This window comes from Entelurus aequoreus, linkage group LG01 (genome assembly GCF_033978785.1).
Source record: "Entelurus aequoreus isolate RoL-2023_Sb linkage group LG01, RoL_Eaeq_v1.1, whole genome shotgun sequence".
Lineage (NCBI taxonomy): Eukaryota > Metazoa > Chordata > Actinopteri > Syngnathiformes > Syngnathidae > Entelurus > Entelurus aequoreus.
Window position 1 is genome coordinate 36,648,722 of NC_084731.1, and position 20,528 is coordinate 36,669,249.

The 20,528-nt window shown below is 41.4% G+C and overlaps 1 protein-coding gene across 2 annotated transcripts in view; it reads left to right on the plus strand.

Moving 5' to 3' along the window:
* The first annotated feature begins 576 nt into the window (after positions 1-576).
* The window catches only part of LOC133651268 (macrophage-stimulating protein receptor-like), a 65,362-nt gene continuing 45,410 nt past the window's right edge, over positions 577-20,528 (plus strand). The window contains exons 1-4 of one of the 2 annotated variants that reach the window (XM_062049325.1): positions 577-624; positions 4,603-5,870; positions 15,114-15,284; positions 15,363-15,482. In XM_062049325.1, the coding sequence (XP_061905309.1) occupies positions 4,683-5,870; positions 15,114-15,284; positions 15,363-15,482 (1,479 nt within the window). In that variant the 5' untranslated portion in view covers positions 577-624; positions 4,603-4,682. Of the gene's footprint in view, positions 707-4,602; positions 5,871-15,113; positions 15,285-15,362; positions 15,483-20,528 lie in introns of both variants that reach the window. The other variant, XM_062049327.1, reaches the window with a different exon arrangement.

Below are 20,528 nucleotides of genomic sequence, written 5' to 3' on the forward strand. Positions count from 1 at the left end.
TTGGTACAGACATGAGCTGCGAAGGTCAAAGGAACATTCCTCTCATTCCAGATGATCGTCTCTCATCTCTAAGAAATGCATTTCTGGCAGAACCTTTCAGCGCAGAAAGAAAAGAGCAGCAACATAACAAAAAAATATATATATATTTTATGAGAAATGTGTGTGTGTGTAGGGCGGGGGTAAAGGGGATATTATGGTGCAAAAACGAATGATGACGAGGAAATAATGAGGATGTCTGCTGGTCAGGTTGCGCAATTCTATCCTGACTTCCTTAGCGGGTGCGGCTGACTAGATCATCATCAGAGAAGATCAGCAAATACGTGTTTCCGGCTGACAACTTTCACATTAAGGCTCCTCTGCAGCCCTTCACGATATGGCCGTCTTTCAAATCACCAGCCACAATGTTATATACCTCAAAACTGTAGAAATAAAATTCCACTTTAACAAAGAAAAAATAAAGATTTTATATGCATTAACGTTTTGATGTTTTCATGTGCTGTTATTTTGTAGCTCATACACCACACATCCGTTTTGTTCTGCAAGTACTACAATGTACTTGACACGCTTGGAGTTTCGTGCTGAGAGTGAAGTCTGAAGACTACAGACTGGAAGTTTTCCTGTCAGGTGAGCCGCCACTAAAATACTTTTTTTTAAAAGCGCTTTTTAAACTTTCAAGAAGAAAATATGACGTCATGATGACTTCATGGTCAGTAGTAGTAATACAAGAGTGAGTCTCACTAGTTTAATAATAATAATAATGATAATAATTCAATAGTTAATAAAACAATTTGTTTCTACTTGAATTTTTACTGGAACAGTTTTAACATTACTTATGAATTTTGTAAATTTTGTATTGTTTGTTTTTGCTTGTGATTTGAATGTTTTCCCTCGGCTGCATCGCATGTTCAAGCAAGTCTTGTCTTGCCCTTTAGCTCGCATTTTTTCAAAGCTAATTCACTTCTGCGTGCAGTTTGTCTCACTTAATATTCAGTCCCCCCAGAATTACGCTGTCTTTTTTAAAAAAATGATTGTTGCGGATTAAAATGCCTGAATTTGCAGCAGCTTTTTCAGAAAATTGCGGTAAAAGTTGCAATGTTTAGGCTTTTTTTTCCAGTTACGTTGAATCAACTTGTGAATTGATGAATTTGTTATCAATACTTTAAGGGTTCCTTCCGACCTTAACCTTAAAAAGCACAAGATTTCAACACAAATTGGAAGACAATTGATTAATTATGTTAAAGTATGTTTTACTTGTTTTATACCACACCAACTTAAAAGTAGACACTAGATGGCAGTGAATGCACATACTCAGAGCTCATTGTCAAATTACTGTACATTTCCCATTAATTGTAACTAATAATAGCAATAATTAATTATAATCACAGAAATAAATACTATTAAAGTTTTTTTTTTTCTGCTGTGGCGTCCATAAGTTGCAAACATTCTCCGAAAAGTGTTTGTTCATCTTAAACATTTATTTATGTTTCAACACATTTACACCCGCACGTTAAAAGCATTTGTGAACTGTTGAGAGCAATCTATAGCCCTCATTTTTGTTGGTAAATGAGAGACGGTGAGAGATTATAATCTCTGTGCTCGGTCAGCATTGCAAATTGAAATATGTTCTTAATTGTCTTACCTGGATGAATAAATGTTAAATAAATAAATACATGAAAACTAAGTAGTAAATCTTCATGCACTACATTACCCAGAAGGCTTTGCGCTGTAGACAGGGTGTAGACCAGGGGCCGGCAACCCAAACCATTGAAATAGCCATATTAGGCCTAAAATACAAAAAACAAATCGGTCCTGAGTCGCAAAAAATGAAAAGCCGTATATAAGTCTTATAATGAAGGCAACACATGACGTAAGTGTCTATATTAGCTATAATAGCCTACTATCAAAATGACTATGTGTCGCAGGCTGACACATACTCAGCCTACCATAGTCACATAGTCTTTGTTGACAGAAATGTTGAAATTTAATATTTGTTCTACACATTTTTACAACATTAGAAGCCATTAGTAAATCAGAGGCTACTCAGAAGGTGAGATAACTCCTGGAAATTACTGGCTTTTAATGACCAAAGGTATAGATGTGTGTGTCCAAGTTAAAGGAAACGGCAGGTTGTCTTCTTTTAATAGATTTATTACAATCTTTGGCAAGCTAGGTAACGTTTGCTGTGGTCTGGAACAACATGGCACACAAACAACTATCTGAAATGCAGTCAATATTACATACAGATAATGTGTCATGAGACATGCACAACTAAATTATATACAAAAAGGATAAAAGTAAAGGATATTAAATGAGCTCAAATATACCTACAAATGAGGCATAATGATGCAATATGTACATACAGATAGGCTAAATAGCGTGTTAGCATTGATTAACTTGCAGTCATTCACTGACCAAATATGCCTGATTAGCACTCCAACAAGTCAATAACATCAACAAAGCGCACTTTTGTGCATGCACGCACAGCATAAAACGTTTCGTGGACAAAATGAGACAAAGAAGGAGTAGAAGATTTTACATGTAAACAAAGTGTTGCGTCGCAGTCTACACTATGGCGAGTTCAAGAACCGCCGAAATTAGTAGGACAAAACGATGTTCACCAAATACTCTCATCAGTGAAGCATAAACACAAACATATTAAACAGTGGGCTTTCTAACAATTCAACTCTAAAACCAAAACATTATTTTTCCCAAATCTTTTTCTATTTCTAATCTATTTTTAAAAATGCTCCATGGAGCCACTAGGGTGGCGCTAAAGAGCCGCATGCCGTTGTTCCTGCTTAGTCTACACCAGGGGTCACCAACCTTTTTGAAACCAAGAGCTACTTCTTGGGTACTGATTAATGCGAAGGGCTACCAGTTTGATACACACTTAAATAAATTGCCAGAAATAGCCAATTTGCTCAATTTACCTTTAACTCTATGTTATTATTAATAATTAATGATATTTATCTTTGTGGAAACACTGATCATCTTAATGATTTCTCACAATAAATATATATAGAAACCAGTGGCGTGCGGTGAGGTTAATGTCTGGTGAGGCACGACTGCATCATCAAAGTCAGATTTACAAACATATGAACCTGCAGTGCAGGTGTACCTAATGTTGTGTCCCTGCGGTCGTTCGCGGCTCCTGCAGCGCGAGCATTGTTGTTTTTGCCCTTTTTGGTTTCTTGTTAAGTGACTTTTTTTGGGTGGATTCGGTCTTGCACGTGGAGGGTTTGGGTGTGGGCTTTGGTTGGTGTGGCCGCGGCGCTCCCGTCGGGCGCTGCATTCTGCGGCAGAGGCTTGGCACCAGGAGGCGGGGTTATGATACGAGCCTCACACAGTGTGTCTCCGCAGCAGTTTTATGAATGCTCAGCACTAAAAATACTTTGCACACATACAGTTGTTGCCAAAATACACTGTACATTATATACCTCAGCTAACTAAACTATGGAAATGTATAATATAATTCATATAGCAATACGGTCTCACTGCACAGCAGGCCAGCAGTTAGCCGAGTCGCAATCCATGGTGAGGCACAAGTGCCTCAACTGGCTGCTGATCACCGCACCGTCTCTTCTTTGTATTTGAACGGCAAATGTGAAAATAAAAATAAAAATAATCTAAAACTGGTGAAGTTAAATGGAAAATAACTTTAGTATAATCACTGGATACATATAACAATGTAATTATTATTTTTTTCTTTTTACTTTTTTTTTTCTTTCCATGATGTCAGGTGAGGCCCCGCCTCCCCTGCCTCTAGTGACTGCACGCCACTCATAGAAACAGATAAATATCAATATGCAACACTTTATTTTTATATTTTCTCTAAGTGCACATTTTTCAAATTGAACATTTTCAAATGATCACTTCTAAGACAGTCTTGTGGTATCACAATATCCCATTTTAACTAGATAGCCACTAACATTTTTTTAACAAATCATGAAATACTTTGCACCATGTTTGTACAAATAATAACTCATGAAAAATACAAAAGTCAACTCTCAAATTTTTAAATAAATCATGTCACACTTTGAACTGGACACCAAATTTGTTATCTGTTTCTTTGTCAGTTAGTGAAGACCAAGTCTTTAAAATATTTTCTTGGATTTTCAAATTCTATTTGAGTTTTGTCTCTCTTAGAGTTAAAAATGTCAAGCAAAGCGAGACCAGCTTACTAGTAAATAAATAAAATTTAAAAAATAGAGGCAACTCACTGGTAAGTGCTGCTATTTGAGCTATTTTTAGAACAGGCCAGCGGGCTACTCATCTGGTCCTTACGGGCTACCTGGTGCCCGCGGGCACCGCGTAGGTGACCCCTGGTCTACACAGTTTTGATTAGACAGTGGATGTGAGCGCTCAGAGACATATTCTATTGGAGCAAATGTGAGGGGGAGTTGCGGGTGTAGGACAAAGTTGTGAAGCCATGCATAATTCGTAAAAAATGGTTAAATTGGCGTTAATTGATCACAAATTCCTAGAGGGACTGTTTCTTACTGCAATAATAATACTTTTACAAATAAGCTTTTTCTAGAGCTAGTAATGTTTACAGTGTCCAAGTGTTGTGCCTGTAAAAATGTCAACGTTTCCTCCATGCAGACCATGTCCACAATGTTCTCCAAGTTGAAAGGAGGGCCTTTTTGGTAGCACGCCTCACCCCTCAGGATTGGACTGTTGAGATGCTGGTGTGGGTCACCTTGTTGACGCTATGCACGGGGGTACGAGCCAGCATCTCCTCGGGACAGTGTCCCCCGGATCCTCGCAGGCTGGTGGACTTCTCTGTAAAGTACTCGCTGCCCCGTTTCCAGACTGGAAGCGCCATACAGAACATCGCGGTCAACCCTGAGAAGCGGGAGGTGTATGTGGCCTCGCAGAACGTGGTGGAGGCGCTGGATGACGAGTACAGCAAAATATGGGAGGTGAAAACAGGACCTGTTGGAAGTCCGGAGTGTAAAACTTGCAACCTGTGCAACATTGAAGTGGATCCCAGTGATCCGGTGGACACAGACAACGAGGTGCTGCTGTTGGACGTGGATCTGCACTTTCTGCCCTACTTATACGTTTGTGGCAGCACCCTTCATGGCATCTGCTTCTTCATCAATGTTGAGGCCTTGCCGCCCGAGCCTCTGTGTTTATACAAAGAAGACCAGAACTCTCCGTCCAACTGTCCCGACTGCCTGGCCAGTCCGCTGGGCACCAAAGTCACCATCGTGGTACAGGGGGCCACGTCGTACTTCTTTGTGGCCGCCTCCGTGAATGATAAAGTGGTCCAGAAGTTCCCGCGGAGGTCCGTGTCCGTGGTGAGGCCGCTCTCCACTGAAAACGGCTTCCAAATGGTGATGGAGGGTCTGACCGTGCTGCCCCAGCTGAGGGATTCGTACAACATTGATTATATCTACAGCTTCTCCACTGAAGAGTTTGTCTACTTCCTGTCCCTCCAGAGGGAGAACCCCTCCAAAGTTGACTCGCCTTTTCAGACCCGTCTCGGCAGGCTTCCCGTGGGTAGTCACGAGGTGTGGATGTACCGGGAGCTGGTCCTGGAGTGCAGGTACGATCCCAAGAGGCGGCGCCGAGAGGCTTACCGGGATATCGTGTACAACGGACTCATGGCTGCCCACTTCGGCCGCGCGGGGGAGGATCTGGCCAACGAGCTGCGGCTGGACGAGTCAGAGGACATCCTTTATGGCGTGTTTGCACAGGTCAACGTGAAGGGGGAACCCCAGAAAAACTCTGCCCTGTGCGTCTTCCAACTGAGCGACGTCAACAAAAACATCGTCACAGGCGTGGAGGCCTGCTGCAGGTCCGGATCGGAACAGTTATCCAGAGGACTTTGTCACTTCCAGACGTGCGAGAACTGCCCGCATGAGGTAAGTCGCTATCCGGTTCAAAGATCAAAGCTTAGACAGGAAGTCATCTCTTCAGCAGCCTGTATGATGCAGTGCACTAATACACCACTAGTACTCCCAGCACAATAATAAACATATTGTTACATATTGTTATCTTGTACAGCAACACTACACTGTAACGCTGCGTGCATTCATGGAAATTAATAATATTTAGCAACACGACTAAAGGTGTGTGTGACAGACCAGTGCGTGGGAGGGGTGCATGAGTCATCAATGTTTGTTTTCTGTCTGCATGTTTACAGTAGACAGGTGCTGTACCTCCAGCGATGGGCATTAACAAGCTACATGTAGCTAAGCTACGTAGCTTAACTACATTTCCCAGTAGCTTGGCGGTAGCTGAGCTACTTTTTTAAATAGTAGCTTTTCCTGTAGCCTAGCTACTTTTACACCCATATAGCTAGGTAGCTTACATCAAAGCTACAAGCTACAAAGACATAAAATGGACTGCGAATCCGAGCCAAAAAATATGGAGAAAATACAATGATCTGGATAAATCAGAACATCCATACATACTGAGAAAATCCATGATGCTTGTTTGGTGTTCGTATGATGAGTCACAATTGGCTAAGGTTAGGGCGAAGCATTACGGACTGGCCAATCAGAGGCAAGATAAGGCGGGTCATAAAAACTGGTAAGCAAAATTATAACAGTCACACACTCATGTCACATGACGACGAGGGAGTCGGAGACAAAGGGACGTTTCAAGCTGAGGACCCAAAAAATAAAAATCATACTTGAAAACGGCAGAGGAATTCTCTCCCGCAGATTAGATTTTTCCTTTAGTAATAAAGATAACGTGCAGGAAACGCACAATAATGCGTGTCCTTGGCCATATTTAGACACATGTATGCATTTAGAGAAAAACAATGCCCAAAACCTTAGTTTTTAGTTTTAAGTTAATGAACTAAAAATAAAATAAATGCATACAGTGGGATGCGGGGACCTCTAGAGGTGTCCCCAGCTAAATGACAGATAGCTAATAGTAATGGACCCTTATTGGGTCTATTTTTACACTCTCACTTACATTAACATTGATATTATACATGACCCATAGATAGAAATGCCGCTAAATGTAGCTTTGATGTAGCAAGCTACTTTTGCCGTGTAGCTTGCTACTATTCTCCGGGGATAGCTTTCCCTGTTGCTTAGCTACATTTAACCGGGAGTAACTTGTAGTTTAGCTCAGTGGTCCCCAACCACCGGTACCGGTCCGTGGATCGATTGATACCGGGCCGCACAAGAAATTAAAAATATATATATATCTATATATATTTTTTTTTTATTAAATCAACATAAAAACACAAGATACACTTACAATTAGTGCACCAACCCAAAAAACCTCCCTCCCCCATTTACACTCATTCACACTCATTCACACAAAAGGGTTGTTTCTTTCTGTTATTAATATTTCTGGTTCCTACATTATATATCAATATAGATCAATACAGTCTGCAGGGATACAGTCCGTAAGCACACATGATTGTGATTTTTTTATGACAAACCCCCCCCCCCCCCGGTCCGTGGGACGAATTTTCAAGCGTTGACCGGTCCGCAGTTACAAAAAGGTTGGGGACCACTGGTTTAGCTTACTACATTTTCCAAGTAGCATGCCCATCACTGTGTGTCGCACATAAAAGTCTACACTATGTAAACACGATACGTCAGCAAGCAGTTAATCTTAAGCCCCTTTTTATCTAAAAGGTGTGGCGTGTGGTTTTTATGGTGTTCAAGCTGCGTGCACATGGACAGGAATGCCTGCCAACAAACGCGTTATAAGTCCTTCTGATACAAAGGTGGAATTTCAAAGGGGGAGTGGCTGTCTTTGAACAGGAAATTGCTAGGATAAGTGTCGCTCTGTTTAGTAGTGCGCTCAGACACTTCTACTTTATTCAGTCTAAAGAGTGACTAAGGGACTAAAACCTGTTTAAACAGATTGTTAGCTTCAATCCATACACATAATATATCCTACACCACTTTACAGCCGCCATGTTTATTGCAGTGCATCTTCTCAAGGACCACAGAAAGAGTTGGATACGTTTGAAAGTAGTCAGTGTACAGCTAGTCTAGACATACAGATGTACTATCCATGTCTAAATGTTACAATTAAGTGATATTAAGCAGGGAAGGGAGGAAGGACAGTAGCAAGGAAGAAAGGAACCAAACAGGGAAGGAAGAAATCAAACATGGAAGGAAGGAAGCAAGGAAATAACTAAGCAAAAAAAACAAGGAAGCAAAACAGAAGACAGGAGACTTGGAAGCAAGAAAACAGGGTAGGTGGGAAGGAAAGACGGAAGGAAGGTGTAATGTTTACTGCTTAAACCATTATTGTGAATGTCTGTATCCTTACTGCTGTAACAGGATGTATTGCGCTTCACTAACGAGGAAATGCCGGTGTTCGACCAAGAGGTAAATAATAAAGAGCTCCCGGGCTAAACTGAGAAATAAGAGTTTTCTACGTCCAGTTATTATCCAGATTAGTCTATAATACTTCTTGTGTATAGCTAATCACAACATGGTGTCAGAGTGAAAGTAATAAGACGACGGACCCGCAAAAAAAGAAAACTAGTCGAGAAAAAAAAAAAAAAAAAGGCGGGAAAAAGTCAACAATGGAAGCGTTTGGCGTACCTGCCCCGAAGATGGACTGGGATTCATCTAATCTACCAGATGCGTGGTGGAGATTCAAGCAACATGCACAACTCATGTTCACAGGACCGCTCAAAGAGAGAGCAGAAGAGGAAAAATGCAGCTTTCTTCTGCTGTGGATCGGCGACAAAGGACAGGACATCAGCAACACATGGACACTGACTGAAAATGAAGCTAAGTTGCTAAAAACATTCTACAACAGATTCTCAGAATACCTCACCCCGAAAGCAAATCCTATATTTGCAAGATATAAATTCCAGGAGAAGACACAAGGAAACTGTGAGTCATTTGAGCACGTTGTGACAGATCTCAAGCTACTAGTTAAAGACTGTAACTACACAGACAGCGACGAGATGGTCAGGGACCGTATAATTTTCGCTACCTACTCACCCAGAGTGCTCGAAAAATTACTCAGCCGGGGGCCGGAGCTCACGCTCGAAAAAACGATCGATATAGCCCGCTCCCATGAGCTATCACAAGTGCAGCTAAAGGCTATGGCTTACGGTAGCCACGAAGTACACGCAATCCACCGCAAACCTGGAAGGCCAAGTTTCATAAAGGGAGCTAGCAGGCACCATGACAGCCCAAAAATGCATGAAAATGCCTGCAGCAAGTGTGGAGGACACCACAATAAATCAACAGAGTGCCCAGCAAAAGGTAAACAATGTTTAAAGTGTCGAAAATTCAATCACTATGCAAAAGTGTGCAAAACTAAGTCCCACACCCCAGGTAGAACAGTGCACAGAAAAATTCACACAGTTGGTGAAGATAATGAAGACGATAGTTCAGAGCTATTTGTGGACACTGTTATTACAGAGAAAGAAGATGAGGAAAGTGCATATGCAGCCATTGGATTGGGGCCACAGAACAGAAAATTGACTGTTAAGCTAGATACTGGGGCACAAGCAAGTGTAATACCAGCCAAAGACTTTAATGCGCAAATGCCCAGCACACAATTAATGAATGCTGACCGTAAGTTAACAGGCTACGGCGGACACACGCTGGAAGTGAACGGCTACTGCAAAATAGCAAGTACATACAAAGCTAAGTCAACCATAGAAAAGTTCTACATAGTGAACTGTAAAGGCCCACCCATCGTAGGCTTCAAAGCCTGCAAGGCCCTAGGACTCATCAAAGTAGTGTACGCAGTCAACAGTGACGAAGGGAACAGCACCCAGTCAGACCACATCCTAAGTGAGTACTCAGATGTTTTCAAAGGCATCGGCACATTCCCAGGCGAATGCAGTTTCAGAATAGACCCCAAAGTAGCACCAGTTGTCTGCCCACCACGGAGGGTACCATTTGCTCTTAAAGACCGTCTAAAAATAGAGCTAGACACCATGGAAAGGGACAGAATAATATGCAAGGTGACAGAGCCCACCCAGTGGGTTAATGCCCTAGTAATGTACGAAAAGCCCAGGACACGCAAACTAGAGTGTGCCTAGACCCAAGACCCCTAAACAAGGCAATAATGAGGCCATATTACCCCCTACCCACACTGGAGGACGTGACATCCAAGTTAGCAGGGGCAAAGTATTTCAGCATCCTAGACGCAAGATCAGGGTATTGGGCAATCAAGTTAAGTGAGGACTCCTCACTGCTCACTACATTTAACACCACGTTCGGAAGATACCGTTTCCTCAGGCTGCCCTTCGGCATCGTGTCCGCCCAGGACGAGTTCCAGAGGAGGGTGGATGAGACATACGAAGGCCTGAGAGGAGTAGTCGGCATCGTTGACGACATCGTCGTGTTTGGAAAAACAAAGCAGGAACACGACAGCAATCTTCGGGCCATGCTCGACCGCACCAGAGAGAGAGGCATACGCCTGAATCCAGATAAATGTCGTATTTGTGTTTCTGAGGTGAGCTACTTTGGCCATAAGCTCACAGCCAACGGTTTGAAACCAGACCCACTTAAGGTGAGAGCCATCAGAGACATGCCACCGCCAACAAGTGAGGCAAAGCTCGAAACCGTGCTAGGCATGGTCAACCACCTAGCAAGATTTGCACCCAACCTAGCTGAGGTGTGTGCACCACTCAGACTACTGCTAAGACAGGACACAGAGTTCATATGGGGCACTATGCATGATAATGCATTTCAGAAGATGAAAGAGATCATCACAGCGGAGCCAGGGCCAGTGTTGGCTTACTTTGATCCTGAAAAAGAAGTGACACTGCAAGTGGATGCGTCAAAAAACGGCCTGGGTGCAACCGTCATGCAGGAAGGAAGACCTGTAGCATATGCATCCAAGCTGCTCACCAGCGCAGAGCAAAATTACGCCTAAATCGAGAAGGAGCCGTATGCAGTCCTGTATGGGTGTAAGAGGTTCCATAAGTACCTCTATGGGCGAAACATAACTGTGGAATCAGACCACAAACCGCTAGAGACCATTCTCCGCAAACCCCTAGCCCTTGCTCCACCGTGTTTACAGCGCATGATGCTTGCATTGCAAAAATACAGCATAACTCTCACCTACAGACCAGACAAAGAGATCCCTGTAGCCGACACACTGTCAAGAAAATCCATGGATGAAGAGGACGAGTCTCTATCCGAGGCTATGGAGACACAAGTGCATACTGTCATTAGCACAGCCCCGGTGAGTACTGACAGGCTGGATAACATCAAAATGGAGACAGCTCAGGACGAGCAGCTCTCCAAGCTAAAGCAAGTCATCCGGTCAGGCTGGCCGGAGACACGAAAACGATGTCACCCACTTGTCAGCGATTACTGGAACCACCGTGACGAGATCAAAGAAGCCGATGGGATCCTCCTAAAGGGTGAGAAAATAATCATTCCACACAAGCTCAGACCACACATGCTAAAATGCATCCACACAGGACATTTAGGTGTTGAGAAGAGCAAACACAGGGCAAAAGACATAATGTTTTGGCCTAGCATGGGTCAACAGATTGAGGAAACAGTCCAAAGATGTGACATATGCCAAACACATTGTAGTGCCAACACCAAAGAACCCATGCTCTCACATGACATCCCAGAGACCCCATGGGAGACTGTAGCAACATATCTATTCACATGGAACTCTGAGAACTACATCATCATCTGTGACTACATCAACAGATACTTTGAAGTTGAGCGCCTGCATAACATCACCACAGCCGCTGTCATTCACAAGATGAAGGCGGTGTTTTCGAGGCAAGGAATCGCCCGCCGAGTCGTCAGTGATAATGGGCCATGTTACAACTCAAGTGAATTCAAGCAGTTCGCAAAGTCATGGGGTTTCCAGCACATCACCTCGAGCCTGCATTACCCGCAGAGCAACGGCTTAGTAGAAAAGACTGTTCAAACTCAAAGCGAATCCTCACCAAGGCCAAAGAGGACAAGAAAGACCCCTATCTCTGCTCCCTGGAGTATAGGAACACACCAGTTGACGGACTAAAATCCCCAGCCCAGATCCTGATGAGCCGCAAACTGCGCTCCATCCTGCCCACGACAACTCAACAACTACGACCTCCGGTGACCCCCGAGGCTACTGTACGTTCAAGGAGAGAGAATTGCCAGCAGCACCAGAAACAACAGTACAACAGATATACCAGACCGCTGTCAACGTTGCGCGCCGGAGCACCCATCCGTTTCCAGCACGGCAATGGCACGTGGAAAACCAGCGACAGTCATCCGACCAGCTGAGACACCGCGGAGCTACCACATCGAGACCGGTGATGGACAGTCATTCAGACGCAACCGACGGCACCTGCTACACAACCACACACCCATCACACAGCAGCCAGAGGCCAGCGATGATGACTCCAACACTACACCAGAGGACCCAGGTGCGCAACATCATCACACCAGTTCTGTGTGTGAACCTGCTCACACCGAGCCTTGCCAACGCACAAGGTATGGACGTGTCATAAGGCCGAGGCAAGTCCTTGATTTATAATTGATTGTAAAGGGTGTAGGCGGATCGCTGCCCTAAAACTAAAAAAAGAAAAGATTGGAAAGAGAAGAAGAAAAAAACCTGATTTGTAACATTGCAGTGTATTAATAGGTTACATTGTGAGATGTTCACCAGCTTATCTACTGTCGATGCAGAGTGATTCCCTTGTCGAGTTATTTTAACATTCACAGGAGTATCTCAGGACCTGTCGATCTACCGAAAGCAAATGTTCACTGCTGTTAATTTTGTTCCAGAAGTAACACACTTATACTGCAGCACTTTTGAGTATACTGATGCTATATGGTGTACCGATGTTATTTGCACTGCTAAAGATTTACAGTATACTATGACTCAAATATTGTGGCTCAGAATTGTGTTTAAGTGCCTCAGTTTTTCTGCATGCCATTGATTATCTCCATATACACATCTTATTTTGTTGAAGGGAGATGTAATGTTTACTGCTTAAACCATTATTGTGAAAGTCTGTATTCTTACTGCTGTAACAGGATGTATTGCGTTTCACTAACCGGAAGTGAGGAAATGCCGGTGTTCGACCAAGAGGTAAATAATAAGAGCTCCCGGGCTAAACTGAGAAATAAGAGTTTTGTACGTCCAGTTATTATCCAGATTAGTCTATAATACTTCTCGTGTATAGCTAATCACAACAGAAGGAAGGAGGGATGGAACGAAGGAAGGAAACAAGAAAGCAATTAAACAAGGAAAAAAAGGAAGAAAAACACTCAGCAAGGAAACAAGAAAGCAAAGAAGGAAAAAAGGAAGCAAGGTAACAGGGAAGGAAGGAAGGAAGAAATGAACAAACGACTGAAGGAAACAAGAAAGCAAGGACAAAGGGACGCAAAGAAGGGAAGCAGGGGAGGAAAGAAGCAAGAAAGGAAAAAAGGAATAAAGAAAAAAAGAAAGCAAGGAAATGAGGTACGATGTAAGGAAATAACGAAGCAAAGAAACAAGGAAGGAAAAAGAAAGAAAGGAAACATGGACACCAAGAAACGAGGTAGGTAGGTAGGTGGGTAGGAAGGAAGGAAGGAAGGAAGGAAGGAAGGAAGCAAGGAAGAAAACAACGAAGCAGGAAACAAGGGCGCAAGGAAAATGAGAAGCAAGGAAGGAAAGAAGCAAGGAAACAAAAAAGCAAGGAAGGTTAAAGGGAAGAAAGGAAATAAGACAGGAAGGAATGGAGGAAGGAAGGGAGGAAAAAGGAAGGAAGGGATGAAAGAAGGAATAAATAAAGCTTTAGTAAGGAAAATAAGGAAAGAAGGAGGTCGGGAAACAAGGTGCAGGAAACAAGGAAGGAAGGAAACAACTAAGCAAAGAAACAAGGAAGCAAGGATGAAAACGGAAGAAATTAAACAGGGAAGCAAGGAAACAAGGTAGGTAGGAATGGACGAATGAAATAAGGAAACAAACAATAAAGCGGGAAACAAGGAAGCCAGGAAGAAGGGAAGTAAGGAAACAAAAAAGCAAGGAAGGTAAAAGGAAAGAAAGGAAACAAGATAGGAAGGAATGGAGAAAGGAAGGAAGGGATGAAAGAAGGAATGAATAAAGCTTTAGTAAAGAAGGCAAAGGAAAGAAGGAGGGTAGAGAAACAACTAAGCAAAGAAACAAGGAAGCAAGGATTAAAAAGGAATAAATTAAACAGGGAAGTAAATAAACAAGGTAGGTAGGAAGGGAAGAATGAAATAAGGAAACAAACAATAAAGCGGGAAACAAGGAAGCCAGGAAGAAGGGAGGTGAATAAGCGAAGCCAGGAAGGAACAAAGCAAGGAAACAAGGAAAGCAAGAAAGGAAAACAGTAAGAAAGGAAACAAGGTAGGAAGGAAGGAAACAACAAAGCAAGAAAACAAGGAAGAAAGGAAGCAAGGAAGGAAAAAAACAAATCAAGAAAACAAGGAGTCAAAGAAGGAAGGAAGGTATAGGGGTCTTGCACAGGGTGCCATTAAAGCTAGTAGAAGTGCTGTGGTGACATACTGTACCTTAATGGCTATTTTATGTGTGAGAACATGAGTCACCTAAAGTCAACATACTGTATGAAGGCGACTTTAATGAGCTGCTTGGTACTTTGAAGCGCGGGCAAGGAGGAGAACTTCCTCTTTAATGATAAACAAAATGTAAATATTTATGCTGACAGAGACAAACCTATACTGTATTTACTATAGGCTTGTGGTACCATCACTGTGTGAAGGATCAATCCGGGGAAGAACATAAAGGACAAACGCAAACAAAAAAAGAACACACAAGTGTGAACTTGTACTGACACTTCTGTAGATTGTATGGTACAAAAAAACAACAACTGGAAGCTTAGTTGCCCGAAATCTACACTTGTTATTTTTACAGTGCATTACTGTAAATTGAAAACGGTACTATTGTTATTTTTGCCATTGCCAGTTTTTTTTTTTTTTTTTTACCGTAATGTCTACCTATTTATTTTACAGTGTCCTTTTCTGGGTTCATATCTTGACTTAGTGTGTAGAAACTTGTGCTTAGTCTCTCAACAGTCCACAATATTTATGTTATGTTGTAAATCAGGCAAATGTCTCTCATCGGCTAATAAGTACTTGTGTAGACCCAAGTGTTTAAAGTCCATCCTCAATGGTCCTGCAAGGACAAAAATGGATGGGTGAGGTCAACACTTAATTTTGTGTTTGTCACAGTCCGGCAATGACACGTGCCCTGACAGACCCACACTGGTGTCAACGCCCTACTACAGACTGGACCTCTTCAACCGCCAGATGAGCGGCGTCCTCCTTACATCCATCCTGGTTACCATTAGTGGGAGTCAAACACTGGGCCACTTTGGGACCTCAGATGGAAGGATGTTGCAGGTAATCCGCTTAACTTCGCTCTTTCCGTGTTTATAGCCTTGTGCTTTTTGTTGACTGCTGCGACCTTTGCGGTTTTAGGTCATTCTTACAATAGACACACCCTCTGTTTTTGCCAACTATTCTCTTGGAGAGGCTGAAATATCCAGGACTGCTGCTATCTACAATCAGGATGTGCTGCTTTTTGTGGCTGGAAATCAGGTATGTCTTATGTATTTAAAACTAGTGTTCGGAATGGAACATTCCTTAGGGTACAGAAGACTTCTCACACGGAGCACATCAAGTGAAGGACTAAATGAGTGCAATCCGTTTTTCTTACAATTATACGGGTCAGGATCTCAATCGGGATGTTCAGACATCCAGGTCTCCGTCCACCTATTTCAGTTCCACCAGAGGAACACAGAGATGACATGAAATCAGGCCAACGGCGAGATATAAACCATCCAACGTGTCTACCCTGGGGCCTCCTTCCAGCTGGGCATACCCGAAACGCCTCAGCAGGGTGGCGACCGGGAGGCCTCCTGTTTTGATCTCTAAGCCACCTCAACCTGCTGCTCTTGTATCTCTACTTTGCGCTCCTTCTGGATGACCAAGCTCCTCCCCCTGTCTCTTAGAAAGAGACCCTCAAATCTAAACTCCAAACATCCCAGAACAAGCTAGTCAGGTTACTTCTAGACCTCCACCCCAGATCCCACCTCACTCCTACCCACTTCTCCAAAGTGGGCTGGCTCAAGGTGGAGGACAGAGTTAAACAACTTGCACTGAGCCTAGTCTATAAAATCCACTACACCTCCCTGATACCGAAGTACATGTCAAACTACTTCCTTAACGTAAATGACTGCCATAACCACAACACCAGGGGGAGCTCCACTAACCACGTTAAACCCAGATTCCGAACTAACAAAGGTCTTAACTCATTCTCTTTCTATGCCACATCAATGTGGAATGCGCTCCCAACAGGTATAAAAGAAAGGGCATCTCTATCCTCCTTCAAAACCGCAATAAAAGTTCACCTCCAGGCAGCTACAACCCTAAACTAACACCCTCCCCGGATTGCTAATAATCAAATGTAAACAATCAAATGCAGATACTTTTTCTTATGCCTTCTGATCTCTCTCTCTCTCTCTCTCTCTCTCTCTCTCTCTCTCTCTCTCTCTCTCTCTCTCTCTCTCTCTCTCTCTCTCTCTCTCTCTCTCTCTCTCTCTCTCTCTGTCCACTACTTGCTGTCCATATCCTACCCCCCCCCCCTTCCACACCCCTGATTGTAAATAATGTAAATAATTCAATGTGATTATCTTGTGTGATGACTGTATTATGATGATAGTATATATCTGATAGTATATATCTGTATCATGAATCAATTTAAGTGGACCCCGACTTAAACAAGTTGAAAAACTTATTCGGGTGTTACCATTTAGTGGTCAATTGTACGGAATATGTACTTCACTGTGCAACCTACTAATAAAAGTCTCAATCAATCAATCAAAAACCAGCCGCCTTGTAGAGGAAAATCGTTTCAACCGAGTGTACCCGGTTAGTGTTCTTTTGCTCACGAACCAAATCTTGTGACGATAAGTGAGGTAAAATACGAACGTAGATCGACTGGTTATTTGAGAGCTTTGCCTTCCGGCTCAGCTCTCTGTTTTCACCATGACAGTCCGGTACAGCGACCGCATTACCGCAGACACTACTGTCGATCTGCGCTCACGCCTTCCCTCACTGGAACTGCAATCCATCCTCCTCCGGTTGAGAAAAAGTAGTGGACTTGAAGTGGGTGTGGCATGGATGATTGTTTGGCGCCCAATAAAAGACTTGATGGAGGATTCTTCAAAAGCAAGGCTTCAGTCAGCAGATGTTAAAGCAGCATAAATGAAAAATGCTTGTCAAAAAAAAAACACATTGTATCGAATATTTATAACCTAAAGATCTATAGAGGCAGAAAATAAGTATAAGAAATATAAAAACAAGCTAATTGGTATACTACGAACATGTAAGAAGGAATACTACAGTCAATTATTAAACAAGAACAAAAACAACATGAGAGCAACATGGGGCATCCTAAATAGCATCATTAAAAATGGTGCTAAGAAAGATTACCCCCAGTACTTTCTAGATGGACATACAAAAAATGACAATATGAACCAAAGAGCTGAACGTTTCAATGATTATTTTGTTAATATCGGAACAAATCTGGATCAAAGAATTCCAAATGCAGATGATGGGTCAGTTGAGGACTTGAGTGAGCTCATAGACAGAAATCCCAATTCCATGTTTCTTAAAAGTGTAACAAAAGAAGAAATAATCAAAATTGTAAAAAATTGTAAATACAAGACTTCAACTGACTGTCATGGAATAGATATGGTAACGATAAAAAAGATTATAGAAGACATTTCAGAACCTCTGACATATATCACCAATGTATCATTTTTAACCGGAAAATTCCCAGACAAAATGAAAATTGCAAAAGTCGTACCAATCTATAAGAATGGAGACGTACACCAGTTTACTAACTACAGACCAATTTCATTACTTCCACAATTCTCCAAAATCATGGAAAAATTATTCAATAGTCGATTAGATTTATTTATTAACAAAAGTGGGACGCTCGTGGAGAACCAATATGGATTTCGAGCAAATATCTCAACATCAATACCATTAATTAAAATAACAGAGGAAATTACCAATGCAATAGATGGTAAAGAATGTGCGGCAGCAGTATTTATGGACTTAACAAAAGCATTTGATACAATTAATCATGATATTTTAATACAAAAATTAGAACGATATGGCATCAGAGGTTTGGTATTGAACTGGGTAAGAAGCTATTTAACCAACAGGAAGCAATATGTGAAAATGGGTGAAAATATGTCAACACGGCTAGATATATCCTGTGGTGTGCCGCAGGGATCAATACTGGGACCAAAATTGTTTAATCTTTATATAAACGACATTTGTAAAGTTACAAAGGACTTAAAGTTAGTTTTATTTGCAGATGATACAACTGCTTTCTGTTCAGGAGAGAACACACAGAAGATAATACAAATAATAACAGAAGAAATGAACAAATTAAAAAGATGGTTTGACAAAAACAGACTATCTTTGAATCTCAGTAAAACTAAAATAATGCTATTTGGTAATAGTAGGAAAGAGCATCATACGCAAATACAAATAGACGGAGTAGACATCGAAAGGGTAAAAGAAACCAGATTTTTGGGAGTATTAATAGATGATAAAATGAACTGGAAATCTCATATACAAAACATACAACATAAGGTAGCAAAAAACATTTCAATAATGAATAAAACAAAATACGTCCTGGGCCAAAAATCACTTCATATTCTCTACTGCTCACTAGTGTTACCATATCTGACTTATTGTGCAGAAATATGGGGAAATAACTACAAATGTGCGCTACATTCGTTAACCATGTTACAAAAAAGATCAGTTAGAATAATACATAATGTTGGATATAGAGAACATACAAACCCTTTATTTATTAAGTCAAAAATATTAAAGTTTGGTGATTTGGTAAAATTGCAAACAGCTAAAATGATGTACAAAGCAAACTATAACCTGCTACCAAAGAATGTACAACATTTCTTCTCAACTAAAGAGGAGAAATATAACCTTAGAGGAAAAAATAATTTAAAATATTTATATGCACGTACAACACTTAAAACTTTTAGCATAACAGTATGTGGAATTAAATTATGGAATGGATTAAGTAAAGAAGTTAAAAATTGTACTGACATGATCCAGTTTAAGAGGTTGTTTAAATTAATAGTGCTTACAAAGTACAAAGAAGAAGAATTATGAGAAAAACTTCCAACCTTATTGAAAATATTCTTCATCTCAGTATGTTAATAATGACTGAATTAATTAATTACATATTACCAACTGTTGTATATACTAATTCATAGATGTTATTTTATTATATAAAAAGGTCAGTAAATGATTTTACATAATTGTAAATGCTTTGAAGTGGGAAAGGGGTAGGATTAAATAAGCTTTGCTTCTTCCTACTCCTTTTCGGGCATGATGTAAATGAAATGATATGAAATTGTGTGATGTATTATGATGTAAATGTGTTCATGTTTGAAATAAACTAAAAGAAAGAAAGAAAGAAAGAACCACAACTTCAGATTTGGAGGTGCTGTGTCTCGTCCCAGAAGCTTCACACTGCCTTTTGTCCGGTTCGCTTCATAATTATCATTGACAGAATTTCAGGCGCTATGGTTGTCCAGTTTGGGGGTCTTAGGATTTAATCGCTGCTATTTGCAGATGATAGGGTCCTGATGGCCTCTTCAAGCTGTGACCTACAGCGTAAGCTGGGGCAGTTTGCAGCTGAGAGTTAAGAGAAGTCAATAATGTAAGTTAAAGTTAGTTAAAGTTAAAGTCCCAACGATAGTCACACACACACTAGGTGTGGTGGAATTATCCTCTTCATTTGACCCATCCCCATGTCCACCCTCTGGGAGGTGAGGGACGCAGTGAGCAGCAGCGGTGGCCGCGCTCAGGAATCATTTTGGTGATTTAACCCCTAATTCCAACCCTTGATGCTGAGTGCCATGCAGGAAGGCAATGGGTCCCATTTTTATAGTCTTTGGTATGACACGGCTGGGGTTTGAACTCACAACCTTTCAGTCTCAGGGCGGACTCTCTAACCACAAGGCCACTGAGCAGGTAGAAGCCAGACCTCTTCCGTCGTTAGGGTTTCCTGTTTGGGAGCACTTTATCTTCCCTGTATGTATTTTATTATTATTAGTGTTAGGGCTGTAATGTAATATAATTATAGATAAATACTTAAAAATAAATTAAATAGCTAAATCACCTAACTTCAGAAATGTTTAAAAGAAAATGTTAAAGTAATGTGGGTTAAAATTTTAAAGAAAAAACTCTGTTTCTTTCTTATTACTTATTCCATATTGTGCTAAACTGTGAGAGCGCGAGTGTGCGATAGTCACGTTCAAACAGATGCTTTCACACAGGAACGGCAATAACAATTTAAGATTTAAGAGGGAAGTTTGCCAAACATGATAAACATGTAAAAATACAGCACAACCTGCACTGTAAAAAAAAAAAATCTGCACAATTTACGGTAAAATACCGGCAGCTGAGGTTGCCAAGAATTCACTGTAAAAAATACAGTCACAATGTACTGGACATTATGGTATGTTGAAGTTGAATTTGTAAAATATACAGTTGTTAACTGTTTTTGCGTATGGTAAATTACTATGAAGAAAAATG